Source organism: Arachis hypogaea, chromosome 15 (assembly GCF_003086295.3).
Source record: "Arachis hypogaea cultivar Tifrunner chromosome 15, arahy.Tifrunner.gnm2.J5K5, whole genome shotgun sequence".
In the NCBI taxonomy this organism is placed as follows: domain Eukaryota; kingdom Viridiplantae; phylum Streptophyta; class Magnoliopsida; order Fabales; family Fabaceae; genus Arachis; species Arachis hypogaea.
Window position 1 is genome coordinate 22780195 of NC_092050.1, and position 15064 is coordinate 22795258.

General features: G+C 32.4%; 1 protein-coding gene across 1 annotated transcript; it reads right to left on the reverse strand.

Annotated features, from left to right (window-relative positions):
* Nucleotides 1-6825: 6825 nt before the first annotated feature.
* On the reverse strand, nucleotides 6826-13452 carry LOC112749967 (glutamate--glyoxylate aminotransferase 2). The gene is made up of 14 exons (XM_025798423.3): nucleotides 12528-13452; nucleotides 11558-11704; nucleotides 10650-10715; nucleotides 10428-10545; nucleotides 9890-9971; nucleotides 9676-9763; nucleotides 9429-9587; nucleotides 8821-8994; nucleotides 8599-8730; nucleotides 8373-8438; nucleotides 8208-8272; nucleotides 8042-8133; nucleotides 7798-7954; nucleotides 6826-7197 (listed from the first exon to the last, which is right to left on the reverse strand). Exons 2-14 carry the CDS (start codon nucleotides 11672-11674, stop codon nucleotides 7068-7070), a joined length of 1446 nt encoding a protein of 481 aa, XP_025654208.1. The 5' UTR covers nucleotides 11675-11704; nucleotides 12528-13452; the 3' UTR covers nucleotides 6826-7067.
* Nucleotides 13453-15064: the final 1612 nt, after the last annotated feature.

Below are 15064 nucleotides of genomic sequence, written 5' to 3' on the forward strand. Positions count from 1 at the left end.
GAGGTCCTTAAGAAGGCAAAAATGTCTGATTGCAAAGGAGGTCCCACACCTCTTCCTTCGGATATAAAATTGTCTAGCAAAGATGGCGTTCCATTTTGAGATCTGAGTCTCTACAAAACCATGGTAGGCAGCCTTCAATATGGCATTGTAACGCGATCAGAGCTTACTTATGCAGTTAACAGGGTCTGCCAGTTAATGCACAACCCTTAGATACTCACTGGAAGGTTGTCAAGCGAATTCTTTGCTACCTTAACACCACAGCCACATTTGGTCTTCATCTTTCTCCCTTGGTGGATGCAAGGATCACTGGATATACTAACAGTGATTAGGGCAGTAACCCTGATGATCGCAAGTCTACAAATGGTTATTGTGTGTTCTATGGTAAGAATCTAGTTGCTTGGTCTTCCTAAAAGTAGCATGCAGTGACTCGCAGCAGTACCGATGAGGCGAAGTATAAGGGTTTAGCTGCGCTGATTCTTAAGACCACCTGACTTTGCAACTTGTTGGATGAACTCCACATGCCACTCCAAAGTCCTCCTCAACTTTTTTGTGACATTCTCAGTGTCGTCTTATTAGCAGCTATTCCTGTCCTTCACTCAAAATCAAAGCATTCTGAGATAGATTTGAGTTTTTTGCGGACCATATTGCAAAAGGCAATATAGCAGTGAGTCATATTTCCAGTAGTATTTAAATGGCTGATATCTTTTCAAAGGCAATCTCCTCTAAACTGTTCAGTAACTTCAGAGGCAAACTTAGGATTTAACCGTGTCAGGTCCTGAGTTTGAGGGGCGATGATAGTGTAGAGAGCAAGTCTGACGTGTCACGAGTTAGTTAGAAGTGATTGTGATTAATGAGAGTGGTTAGAGTCATTGTTAATATGTATAAGTTAGTTAAAGTAACCGAGTCAGCATAACTCTCCTATAAATAGATTCCACTTAGTGTAAAAACTTGGGATGGATTCATTATAGCAATAACCCTCTCTTCTCTCTCGTATTCTCTCTCTCTCTCTCTCTACTCTACTTGTAACCACCCAATTTCTCGTATGTCATGATCACACTAAAAGCTAAGCATTACTAACTTGCTTTCCAATTTAGTAACTAATATTTATTATATGATCCTATTTCGTTATTAAAGCACAGTTATTTTGTCGGAAAAATTTTTTTCTTGAAAATGTTTAGTTCAGTAAGCAGAAACATTTAAAGATAAGTTCACAAATAATAACAGATGAAGTAGAATCAGAACTTTTATGTATATACATTGCATGTTGATTAACATCACTAGGAGTATATATATATATATATATATATATATATATATATATATATATATGACATTTCCTAGTCCCTTTAAACTACAAAGGCGATGGAATAATACTCTAGGTCTTGAAAATTCGCGCCAAGTTGAATGTTGTCAAAATGCATGATATCATCCATCATCTCTCTGCATGATCATACGTCATTACTGGGCCGCTGGTGCTCTATCTGAAGGGGAGGAAAGTAAGGTCGGGGTTGTTAGTTAAGTTCAATAAATCTTTATTATTACCAAATAACTGTACTTGAACATAAAATACAGGAAATAGCAGATAAACAGAAAACACAGAAAAATAGTAAACAAACAGAGAATACAGAATATAGAATACAACAAAGAAAGCGCACACACGTTAAGAATGTACATAAAGGAATATATGCGGCAAACAAGTATGATGCATATCTGTCCTATGCAAGCCATGAGCTCACGTTTCAGTTTACATTTTACAGCCCGACATTACCTGGGTACAAGTCCCGGATATGGCTTTCCAGTTGCATAAAAGTTGTATGGCCAAAAGCCACATCAATTGACTTGAAGTTGTATGGCCAAAGTCACATCAGTTGACTTTTAACCCATTTTCTACAAATATGCGTACCCTTGGAAAGCAATTCTCAGTCTGTGGGCGTCCCACTATACAATCAGCATTAAGACCCAATCAACATTTACCTATCAGTTTTCCTTTTCTATAAATCCTTTAAATTCCTTTCTCTGTTCTTTCTCTATTCATTTTTTCTTAACCGTTCCTTTCAATTATCAGTTCTCAATCGCTATAACTCCTCTTAGTTTCTCTTTTTCTTTTATTCTTTTTTCTCAATATAGTCTTCAATATCCATGTTTCCGTCATTTATTCTCATGTGTCATTATTCTTTCTCTATTTTCTTTGATAATCTTAATTAATCTTAGCCTCTTTTACTTGCCTCACTTAAATCTTTTAAGGCGTAGCCCACTTCTAGAAATCTTATTTCTCTTTTTTCTTGTATTAATGTCTTTTCTTGATATTCTTATTCTTTCTTTAGTACTATAACCAATTATAAGCATCTTCTTGAACCTTTTCCTAAGTGTTTTATGAAAGAATCCCTAGAATTTAGACTACTAAATTATCTTTCTACATCTTTTATTATAATTATTGTTATATTTTTAAATTTTACGACACTTACCTCAATATTTACTTGAATTCTTTTTATATTTTTTAATTTTTAAATATTATACTTACATTTTACTTTTAATCTCAAAATTTTAATTAATTATAATTTGGTTCATAAACTTTACTTAATTATACTTTAACTATCCAATTTTTTTCACTAATTACACTAATTCTTCTGTATTTAAAATTAGTTACGTTTTAATTCTATAACTTTAATAAAATATATTCATATACATAATATATATATATATATATATATATATTAATAATTATATAGTATATACAATATATATATATATATGTTAATGATTATTATATATAATATTATACTATACGTTATATATTATATATGTACTTTTATATTACATGTTATAATTATATATTATTCGTGTGTGTAGTTTGGACGCCGGCCTCCTCCTCCTCCTCCTCCTCCTTCTTCTTCTTCTTCTTATTATTAGCGCTCGGCACCTTTAGTTGGGCACTCAGCGCTGCGTCCGGCGTCTAAAGTGTCCCAGAGAGGAACGGGCGACGCCCCTGATGTCAAGCCCAACGCTCATGTTTTTTTGTGCTTTTTAAAAAATATTACAACATCAAATAAATACGGTTTCATGTATTTAAAAACAAAATTCAATCAGGAATCAAATAATAAAATACAACTTATTTATGTTTAATTTATCAAATCTTACCTCTCGAAGTTAGTTTACAAAAACCGATTCTTCCCATGATCTTTAACTTACGTTTTTTTTAATTTTAATCAAAGCAATATTTAAACCACCATATACAAGATAAACGAATCGTAAGTTCAAAAAGAAAATTCTTACCTTATCGAAACTAATACAGTTGTAGAAAAGAGGAAGAAACGAATGCTTTAATCGATTTAAAATATTTTTTGGAATTTTAGAATTAAACGGTCGAATCTCATAAAATTTATCGTCTATCGATCTTCAACTTTTATCTTTTATTCTTTTTCTTATCATCACGTATGAAAAAAAAAAAGGAAGAAATAGTTTGAGATTATATACGAAGAAAAAAAGGAAAGCAGGATGTGGCTGAAAATAAAAAACTATAGGAGTTATAAGGGTGAATTATCAAAATACATTAATAAAATATCATTATAATAAATTATTAATATACTAAAATATTATTATTATTATCATAAAATATTATTATTTATTTTTCTGCATATTCAAAATCATCTTATCAAACTAAATCTGACCGCATTACTCAGATTTTGCAAATCCTAACATATAAAGCTCAAGAATTCCATTGTTAAAGATCTGGGTTATTATAATCTATTCTCTTTAAAAAAAAATTTGTCCTCAAAATTTTAGTTACGTGCAAGAAGTTGCGAAAGATCCATCTTCAAGCGATATATTTCCTTTGAACCATCTTAATGAAGAGAAGAGTTCGTTTCGTACAGCAACCATATCTCACATAGCAATAGCCATGGTGATCATAACAGTTATGAAAATAGATGTGCCTCATACCGATTTGTCGTTTCGATACTCGATTAAATTATGCCTATTCGCAGTCATTAAGGTCTTATCCGTACCAAACAATCAACATTAAGATGAACAGTCTTAATATCTCAAGTCAAGTATAAACATTCTTAAAATGAGCGGTTATAGTCATTCATGCCAAATGTTTCTCAAAGATACCCTAACAGTATAGGACACGCAAGCAGGGCATGAAGTGAAACATGATTTTGTCCGTTCCCCAAGTTCTACTAGGCTGCGTTTGTTTTCGAGAACAAGACATGACAAGATACTGAGAATAGGACAGGACAAGACATTGATGGACAGAGACACAAAATTTTGTGTTCTTGTATTCTATTTGGTGATAAGCTAGAACAAATTATGAAAATTCAATTTATTCTCATTTTTTTTCATTCAAAAAATTTGAGATGAAAAATATAATAATAAAAAAATATAATTATGAAAAATTAACAAAAATAATGAAAGAAAAAATAAAAAATAAGTTGTGTCTCTTATTAGTGTCTCCATGTCCTTCTTGTCAGGATGGACACAAAATACACTAATTCAGTGTCTCTGGATACATTGTCTCTGTCCATGTCTCCTCTGCCAAACACGATCATGTATCTCTGTGTCCCTGTCTCAGTGTTCTGTCTCTGTAAACAAACGCAACCCTAATGACGAATTGCTCATCAAATTGTACCGACCCAATTTCTAGCAAGTCATGGTCACACTAGAAGTTAGGCGTTACTAACTTACTTTCCTATTTAATAACTAATATTTATTATATGAGTCTGTTTTGGTATTAAAGTGCAGTTATTTTGCCAAATTTTTTTTTTAATTTTTTCGTTCGATAAGCAGAAATATTCAAAGATAAAATCACAGATAATAACAGATGAAGTAGAATCAGAACTTTCATATACATACATCGCATGTTGATTAACATAACTAGGAGTAGATAGCTATTAACTATTTACATATATATATATATATATATATATATATATATATATATATATATATGATATCTCCTAATCTCTCTAAACTACAAAGACGAGGGAATAACACTCTAGGTCATCAAAACTCGGATCAAGCTGAATGTTGTCAAAATGCATGATATCATCCATCACCTCTCTGCATGATCATACAGTATTACTGAGCCGCTAGTGCTCCATTTGAAGGGAAAAAAATGAGTAAAAACTTGGAAATTATTAATAAGATCGGGATTATTTGTTGATGATACGTCATCTTAAGCAATTTTTAAGATTTTTTTCTTATTTCTTTTCTTAAATTTTAATAAAATTCCTTATGTTTTTATGTTTAATAAAATTTTAATAAATTTTTAATAATTAATAAAATATTTAGAGTGAATCATCAAAATAAATTAATAAAATATTAATATATTAAAATATTATTATTTAAAAATATTATTATTAAATAAATTATTATTATTACTATAAAATATTATTTTTTTTTGTATATTCATAATCAGTTCATCAAACTAAATTTAACTGCGTCATTCAAATTTTACCAATCCTAATATATAGAGGTTAAGAAATCCGTTGTTAAAAATCTGGTTGTTATACTACTCTCCTCCTTCAAGCTCAGGCCTGATATCTTACAATGCTAAAGAACAATTTTGAAACGATTTAAACAATCGAATAAGGGTTTTAAATTTTAATGTAGACTCACGATTTTTTTTGTTTGAAGCAAATATTTGGTGAAAAGATTTAAGTCTCGGATTTCAAATGATAAACAGTATAACTCTTCTTTAGACGACTTTTTCATAAATAAACAATAGTCATATACTACAATATGAGAATTGAATGAAAATCATCGAAATAAGTTCGTATTCCCGTTCAACTTAAATTGGAATGAGTTTCAAGGTAAATTAATTTGGTTTGACATGCATTCATAGCAAATCAAAGTAGATGATTGTTATTATATTTAAAAGTGTTTGTCTAATTTACTAAAAAAAGTTAAAAATTAATATTTGATTTTAAAATATAAAAATAAATAATTATTAAATATTTAAAATTTGTCATAAAAAATAAGCTAGAAAAAAATTAAACACCAAATTATAGGCATCATAGAATTTACCATAAACCAAAGTGTATATGAATAAAATGGAGCAAAAAGAATCGAAAAAAGCTTAAAGTAACTTTTAAAATGTCCCATATTATATTCCATATCTTATCTTAATAATAGCTTTAAATCTTGATTCCCATGGCTTTACAACCTAGTAAAGAAAGGCCTATGTCTATGCCAATTAATCCATTTCTGGAATAACAATGTGAAGAAATATCCTGAGAGTTTGAAGTAATAATACTATCCAATTTCAAAAGAATACAAAAGTTAATAAATTATATCCCGTTGCACATATTTTGCAACTGTCATTGTTGTACCAATTATTCCATTATGTATAAGTCATGGAACAGTACCAGATTTTGTGCCAACAAGGCCTTTAGATAGTTTGAGAATGCAACTACCATTCAAGAAGTGCTTTAATTTCTTATATGTGAAAAATTTTGGTATTTGAAATATAGGAGAGGCAATTATTAGAGAATATCTTTAATCTTAACACTTTCCAAGAATATCTTTAATCATAACTAAGTAACCAACCAAGAAAAAGAACTTTACAGTTTTACTTTTTTGTTTTCTTTATCAAATAATTTTACTGAAGACTTGAAGTCAAAGGAAAAGGTATGTGTAGTTGTCATTCTCATTTGTCACATTTATTGTCCAGGAATATTTCATTTTATGCCGCAATTAATTATATTAACAACATGATAGAGGAGGGGGCCAAAAAAGAAAAGAGAAGAAAAAGCAATTTCATAGAATTTTCTATTCCAAAAGAACCTTCCTCTACCAACACACACCATATTTATATGACACAAGAAATTAATATAGAAGTATATGAAATTCAAGATGATTGTATTGTCACAACATAGTAAAGATACAAGGAAGATTAAATATACATGAAATAAAGATTAGCAGTTCAGAATGATATAGAAGAAGGTATAAGGTTCACAAGTAGAAGCCTCATTAAGAGGAGTTCATGCTTTTTAAGAGAGACTGAACTGCTTTAAAAATGTGCAATGAGAGTATAATGCAACCTTTTTCTTTTCCACCCCAGGATTTGTTTACATCCGTGAGTAACCTCTATGATCTTCATATTGCTCCATGAAATCATCATTGAACTTCTTGAAACTATCCATAATAGCAGGCATGTCTTCCTCAGCAGGTAAAATGGTTGTCCTCAAATGGAAGACCCTATATGCAAAAAATGTTTGGCACAAATAAAGCATTAGAAAATAAAAATAGGAAACCATTGGTAACAGGTATTTTCTGTGTCCATATTTATCAGTTCATTCAATCAAATGCATGTATTTCTAAACTTTTAAAATAGTTCGTAGCTAGTTCTACTGACGTAGCAATACATAATTGATACATAATTGAATGTTTGCGTAAAATACTTTAAAATTGAATGCGTTTGATTAAACCCCAATATTACCACATAATAAACCTAGAAAGAGTTGCTCCATTAATTTTCATTCATGATCATGGAAAAATGATTGTGTATGCCTTTCCTAGTGAACTCATAAACGGATCCTCTGATATGAAAATTTTACATGATAGGATCATTTATTAAAGTTCGCGATCGATTAGATTCCATGGGTCCTATACTAGGCCTCACCTTCCTCATCAATGGTAAAAGTCATGTGAGATATTTACATGAATGGATCAATTCCCATCAATTTTTTCAATGCATAACAGCAATACAGAGTAGGCATGTAGGATCACTTCCTAAAAATTGGAATTAATTCTAAATAAGGGATGAATACGAGAAAAAATAATGGATATGTTATGTACCCTTCTTTCTGTCCAAATCCTGAACCAGGAACAGTGGATATGCCAGTGGCTTCCAAAAGCTTTAGACAGTAGAACACATCTGGAACCTTTCCAGCCTGTTTAGCAGCCTCTATAGCTCTTGGCGGCAACCGAATTTGAGGGAATGAATACATTGCACCTGACCAAAACTCCTCGCATTACTAATAAGCTAAGACAACCATAGGTTGAAGAAGAAACATGCAACAAGGAACACTATCATTTATACCTTCTGTGAAATTACAAACAACATTTCTGCAGCTGTTGAATCCATCAGTCATGATCCTTGCTCTTCTCCTCAACGATTCGAGTATTCCTTTGCTGCATATCATAGATATTTGTCAATTCACTACATAGAAATTTAATATTTAGCGGATTATTCTTGCCAATATTACCTTTCCCTAACAAATTGGTCATAAGAAATATCTCCTGGTTTAGGTGGATTGACCATAAGCCCCATCTGCAGTGAGAGGGAAAGGAGATGGATATTCAATAGTCAACTATTACAGAAAGAAATATGGAGTCCAAATTAAAATATCACAAAAATATTCAGCACTCACAAATATTTGTGCTGGAACATTAGGACTGAGTGATATCGATGCAACTTTATAGATCTGATCAACTGTCTGCAACAAAGAGTGATAATCATAGTAAATCATCAGTGATGTAGCAATATCATATTTTAACAATGATATCTTGATATACATATCCCAAATTTGGTAGAATCCAAGCTTGAAACTCAAATACTTCAAGGAAATGTAGTAATGTTTAATATAATAGACAAACCTCGGGAGGAATGTTGGTCATTTCGAAATATCCTCCACGCTGTCCACATTCACCCCAATATCCTTTAGACACAGTGTGAAAAGAAATAAGCTGGACTTCCTTGCTTAAAGGAGGGCCTATGTCCATCAGAACCTTATTATGTAAAGAAATATTAAGGTTAGATCAAGTTAACGATTGATGCAAAAACATTAGATCAGAGGAACAGCAAACAGCAAAGTATACCTTTTTGGCACTAACGAAGGGTCGTTCATCCTGATATATATTCTGCTGGTAAACCTCATCTCCAAGCAAGACTAAATTTTCTTCAAAACAAAATTGCAAAACCTCTCTTAGATTAGCTTCACTAAGGCATTGTCCAGTAGGATTTCCAGGATTTATGATCACCATTGCTTTAACCTGATCAAATTTCAAAGTATCATAATTTTGTTGCTTCCGTCAAAGAACAATGGATATGAGATTTTGACAAATGATAAAGAACTTATCAGAAAGACGCTGAGTTTTAATCAATATAGCAGCTACTAATTCATCATAGATTATTCCATCTCTGGCACAAAAAGAATCTTCCTATTATAACTACATCCAGGAAGATTCTTTTTCATTCATCCGTTGGATGAGGCAACCAGCCAAGTTAGTGGTGGTTGTCACCATAACAAGGGACAGGAACAAGAAAAGTATCGACAAAATACAGTTTCAGTTCAAGAAGGTTCATTCTCTTTAGATTGTTTACTATCCTCTTCATTCAAGCCTATGAGCTTCTGGATTCATTATGAGTTTAATCTAGATTCTAGAAACAGCGGAAAATACCACATTAGAAACGCCAGGACACTTACAGTTATTCCTTTATAGCGAGCCTGGTTAACCGACTGACGAAGTTCATTGATATCTAGACCCCAGTTTGCAGTCTCTTCTAGGTAGTATGGAACAAGAGAACCACCAAGGAGAGCAATTGTTGCGGAGTAGAGCGGGTATTGTGGGACTGGAACCAAAATCTGGCAATAGGAAGTGTTAGGCAATACTAAAAAAATGGCAATGGATATAGATATCTGAAGTAATAAAATGATAAAAAGACTGTATTACCCCATCCCCTTGACCTCCAATTATAGTTTGTAAGATCTGCATCACACCCTTGCTAGCACCATCAGTGAGATAAATAAGCTCTGGATCACTGTGAATGGAGCAACAACAATTAACATCTTCATTAATCGACTTCGAAATTTAGCTTTAAAGCCTTACCATGACGAAAGGCAGGATAACAAATGGCTGAGTAAAAGTATGGAGGATAAATAAATACCTGGGGTAACCATCACGCCTTTGTATGAACTCTGCCACTTCCTTCCGTACTCCTGGAATGCCGCGGGAGTCGCTGTAAGCACCTAAAATATACCATTACGGCAGTCAATTACTGGAGATTCTAATAAATAGAAAAATCTTTACTCCTCTGTTATAATGAGATGAATAGGTGAACACCAAATTATAATAGTAAGATGTGTAAATTAGAATGTCAAAACAGCAATAAATATCTGCAAGATAAGGAGTGCCTGCTAGTTCTGAAAACTTTCTAAGACTATTGGAAGCAATTAGTACAGTTTGAGCTTTATTTATAAAGGAAATCCCATTGGCAAAAGGTTCCTTAAAAAAGCAATTAAAGAGATTTCAGCTGGTTGGTGGCATTGTTTCAGCAATGTAGTCTTTAGTTCCAGGCACTAGCTTACAGTTTAAGCTTTCTATAGCAAATGCTTAAATAATCAATGGTATCATAACATAAGATGCAAAGCATTACATCAAAAACGAAACAAATTGTTCATTTAAGTTGGTTTACATATCAATACCTAAACCACCGCCAGTCATTGACAGATAATGTTTGGCTTTTGCAATTGCATCAGCAGGGAATAACAGACCAACATTAGGATCATCAAGTAGGAATGGTGCCTGGCACAAAGCAACCACCTGCAATAGAAAAATTTCAGATGTTTAGCATAATCAACAGTTAAAAATAGCTTACCCTTCGCATTGGATCAGTTAAAAGTAGAATTATGATAGTTATGCTGAACCTGGCGGGGGAAGCTCAGTGGTTTCTGTCCCAAAGCATGTGGGTTGCCAACATTGGTGAATATAATCTGTCATCGATTGAAAATAAGTCAGTATAAATATTACATGAATCCAAATATCTTTTGAGCAACCAACTTTGCTACAAAGAAAGTAATCAGTAATCATAACTAAGGTATTGATAATTGTGAAAACCATATACTCTCACGGTTCAGAATTGATTTGCACATATATAAACTGATTTAATTTCAAAAAGTTCTACAAACATGAACGATTGCCAACTTGGCGCAGGTAAGACATGTCATATAGCTTCAAGAAGGACAACATGTATGAAACAACTGCATATTATCAAACTTGCTCACACTTATGTATACATCTAAAACATATCAGGATACCTGAACAAGATGCTAAAGCAGAATTTATTGTCTTACTTAATAGAATGTATTCATCCTGTAGGAAACAATATATTCCTTTATACTGTCAAATCGAAAACAAGTTTGATGAAATGAATTCGATGATCATGGACAATTTCTCCTTCTCCAACCATTGAGGGCCCGTTTGGGAAGCTTCAAAAGTTACTTTTTTGAGCTTTTGACTTATGAAAAGTGGTAGTCTTAATGTCTGGTGCAGTTTTCAAAACCAAATTGTAGCTTTCTAAGAAACTATTTAAGTGCTTATAGAAAAGTTAAAAAAAATAACTTCTCTCATAATAAAATTTTTTTTATCACATTTCTTTTAAAATAAGCACTTTTAGAACTAAAAAAACCAAACACACAATAACTTATTTATAAGCTACTTTCAATATAAGCATTTATTGTTTAAGCTATTTTTTAAAAGGAGCTTAATTAAGCTTAATCCAAGGCAAACAAATAACAGTCTCCATACATAGGCTGGACAAGAAATCCTATTTTACCTTTTTGCCCTCCTTCTGAAGCTCAGAAGCTCGAAGGTATAATTCACCTCTGACAGCATATTGACTCTTCTTCACGTTTTCATTTATAGACTCATAGTCTAAGGGCTTTGGTGGCATGGTGAAGCAGAAAACTTCTTACAGATATATCTGCATAATAATAACAATAACAATTAAAAAAAAATTATCAACAAATTAAACCATTTATCTACCAGGGTAGCTCATATAACGAAAAAGAAAAAGACTGAGAAACTCCATGATTCTTGGAATTAAGCAGCACAAAAAATACAGTATTATGATACATATGAAATTATTTTAATTTTCGTATTTCGAACAAATTAAAGTGATGCCGGTAGTGGCCACTGCACTCTAAATTGATTCTAGAATAACAGACCTCAAGCTAACCAGTGAAGAAAATGTTGAAAAGCAAACAATAGAGCCCCAATATTATTACTTACTAGACCTCGGTTTCTTGGCCATAACTTCATCAAAGAAAAATGCTTAATAGTTAGATGAAACAAGTTAATAGAATCATTCACAGATATATCATTATCATGGTTCTAATTTATGATATAATAACTCATTTATTCATCCAATATGCCACATGGAACACACATCGTCAAATGCAGCGTCAACAAATTTGCCCAAAAGAGAGAAAAAAAAAAAAAGGATCCCACGTCCAATTTGTGAAAATGACATTGGAAATTCTGAACATATAAAATATAAAATTGAATGATTACAAAGGAACTACAGAGGCCAGTGGACAACGGTAAGATACATAACAATAATAACATACTATCAATCATTCAAAGAAAACCCAGTTAAACACAAGAATAAGAAGAATTAGGATAATGGAATCAAGTATCATTTCAAGTGACACAAACCCAGTTAATCCAAAAGGAAAAAGATTCAATTTTTAACTTGTAATTGCAAGTGGGTAGTGTAGAAAGATCGGAATCGATAGAAGTAATACCTGTAAAAAGTGGTATGAACTATGAAGCTTCACTTTGGGGAACCGAAGAGAGTTTGTGGACTGAGAAGAAGAAGAATAAACGAGTCTAAGCGTAGATACCACCCACGCTTTAGTGTGAAAGTGCTAAGTGTCAAATACAAAACTCGTTCTCAATGTTATACGTGTCTGACAAATCAATATTGTAAGGTGTTATTTTTTTTATTAATATTATTTTGTCTGATGCGGAAAAAAAGAAGTATGTGGCAGTGGCAGTTAGTTAAACGCTTTGGCAGAAGCAGAGCCACTGAAAAAAAGAGGAAAATGTAGGAAACGGATTAATATTGAAAAGTCGAAGGGATAATAGCTTTGCATGAATTGTGGTGTTGGTGAAGATAACAGTGGCTATGGAATTTTGTTGGTGAATGGTGAGGTCTCTGCTTGTGCTTCAAAAATACACATGTGTCTTTGTCATTGTCATTTCTGTCGCACTCTAATCTCACTTGCTAGCAAGAGTGGTTCATCTTTGTTTGTCTTGGATTTTCCTTCCGTTTTGATTCAGCATATGTTGATCTCTCTCAAAAGGACTGAACACTTTCATGAAATAGAGCAAAAACAATTTGGAGATGTAGCTTGGTTGCGTAATGAAAATGCAGAAAAATATAGAAAATCAATTAAGGTATCAGCCAATTTTGGTGTGAACAATAATAAAAAATTCAGTAACATAAAAACATCTCACATTCTTATCGAAACCTAATTTTATTCTCACTTTTTACTGTTAGTCGTAAATTTGAAAAAAAAAAAAAAAAACAGCACAATCCTCTGCTTTCTCTTCTACTCCCATTTACGTTGTTAGGCTGCCTCCAAACGGTGATCATTCTCTGTCGTAGCAAGAAGCCGTGTCTGGTAACATTTTACTAAAATGTTAGGCTTCTGGCTGCGTTGCTTTGATAGTTAGAATATTACGACGATTTTTTTATACTTAATAATAAAATGAGAGTTTTTAATTCTAAGTGGTGTTGTTGTTTTTTTTAAAAAAAAATCGAAAATATTTTTTTTTACAAATATACATATATATATACAAAATTTTTTATACAAATAATTTACAAATATGCATCATACACAATCCCCATACACATCATTACAACTCCTATCTCTCTTACAAAAATATAATAATAAAGACGAGGAAAAACTATAACTAATATGTATACAATAATATAGAACGCAGTCAGATGCGGAAAAAAATTCCTTAAACTCTTCGTCCTTCCTGAAAAGAAAAATCTGTAGGGGGTGAGAACATCGTCCTTTACAGGGTTCTCAATAAGAGATTTTTAAGAATTGTCATAAGAGGATACGTATAAATAAAAGATTTGATTTTAACTACAGTGATTATCGCTTGTCTTCTGAACCTATTCAAAACATTAATAATTTATTATTCAAAGTTCACTTCTTTAGTTATAAGAATTTCAAAGCTCAATTAATATCTCATAACCTAATCAGTTACGGTCTCCGACCAAACATATAATCAAATCTCATTACAGCCTCCGGTCCAAATCAAACCAACTCGGCCTCCGGCTCAAATCAAGTCAAAACACGACCTCCGATCCAACTCAAATCAGATCACCATCAAAAATCAATCTCAAAACAAAATTAATACTGGCATCAAACGGTATAAGACAATTACAATCAGGGAACAATTACAACCAGTGCCACATCAGGAACAACCCTCAGCGTCACCATTGCTAGCATGAGGGATCTTTCAATTGTTCAAACCTAGAAAAAATAATATAAAGAATACACAAACAGAGAGGATAGTTAAGGCAATTAGTTCAATGAGCATAGAGGTACAATTATTCAATTAGACAAACCAAATACAAGATGCACAACCAAATAATGCACACAAATGCAAATGATACATGTTTGTCCTATGACCAATTAGTTTATCTATCGGTTATACAGCTAGACCTGACATGTCCAGTAGCTAACCCGGACATTATCTCTCAATATGAAGGGAATCATCAATCTTGCAGGAGGGAATCCTCAACCTCCCAATCAGAGAGAGATTGTAATGCAACTGTTGATCGGAAAAATATTTTCGATAAGGGTGAATTATTCGAATTGATAAAGTTGTCAAAAGCATAAGCGGTGACATGTGTGCAAGTGTTGGGTGAAGGTTCTTAGCACAGATTTGATTTCGAGGCTTCCTGATAAATCGAGCGAGTCAAATCGAATGGGATACTTGAAGTGGTTATTCGAAAAAGATTGATTCGAATAGTTGTAGTAGTGGAGAAGTTAAGAAGTTTTCCATCACGTAAGGAAATTGTGGGGAATGCGAACAATCAAAAGGCGGGAACAGTTATCAAGGAGAAAGCATTCAAAATTTCAAATTCATATTTAATTGTAATTAATTATCATTAATTGTCAGTTACTAAAGGTAGATTATAAATACTAAGATGTCTTAGAAAATTGGGGTTGGAATTTCACTTCAAAAAACACTCAAGCACACTCACATCCCCAGCGAATTTCTGAGTCTGCATTCGAGTTTAATTTCTGTAGAGTTT

What these genes read in the sequence shown, in the direction of transcription:
- LOC112749967 (XM_025798423.3), bottom strand. Translation starts at nt 11,674, where the DNA reads ATGCCACCAAAGCCCTTAGACTATGAGTCTATAAATGAAAACGTGAAG. An exon ending in TTGGAGGTCAAGGGGATGGG is followed by an intron (nt 9,588 to 9,675) that starts GTAATACAGTCT and finishes TCCTATTGCCAG; the next exon opens with ATTTTGGTTCCAGTCCCACA. An exon ending in TGTTTGTAATTTCACAGAAG is followed by an intron (nt 7,955 to 8,041) that starts GTATAAATGATA and finishes AGTTTTGGTCAG; the next exon opens with GTGCAATGTATTCATTCCCT.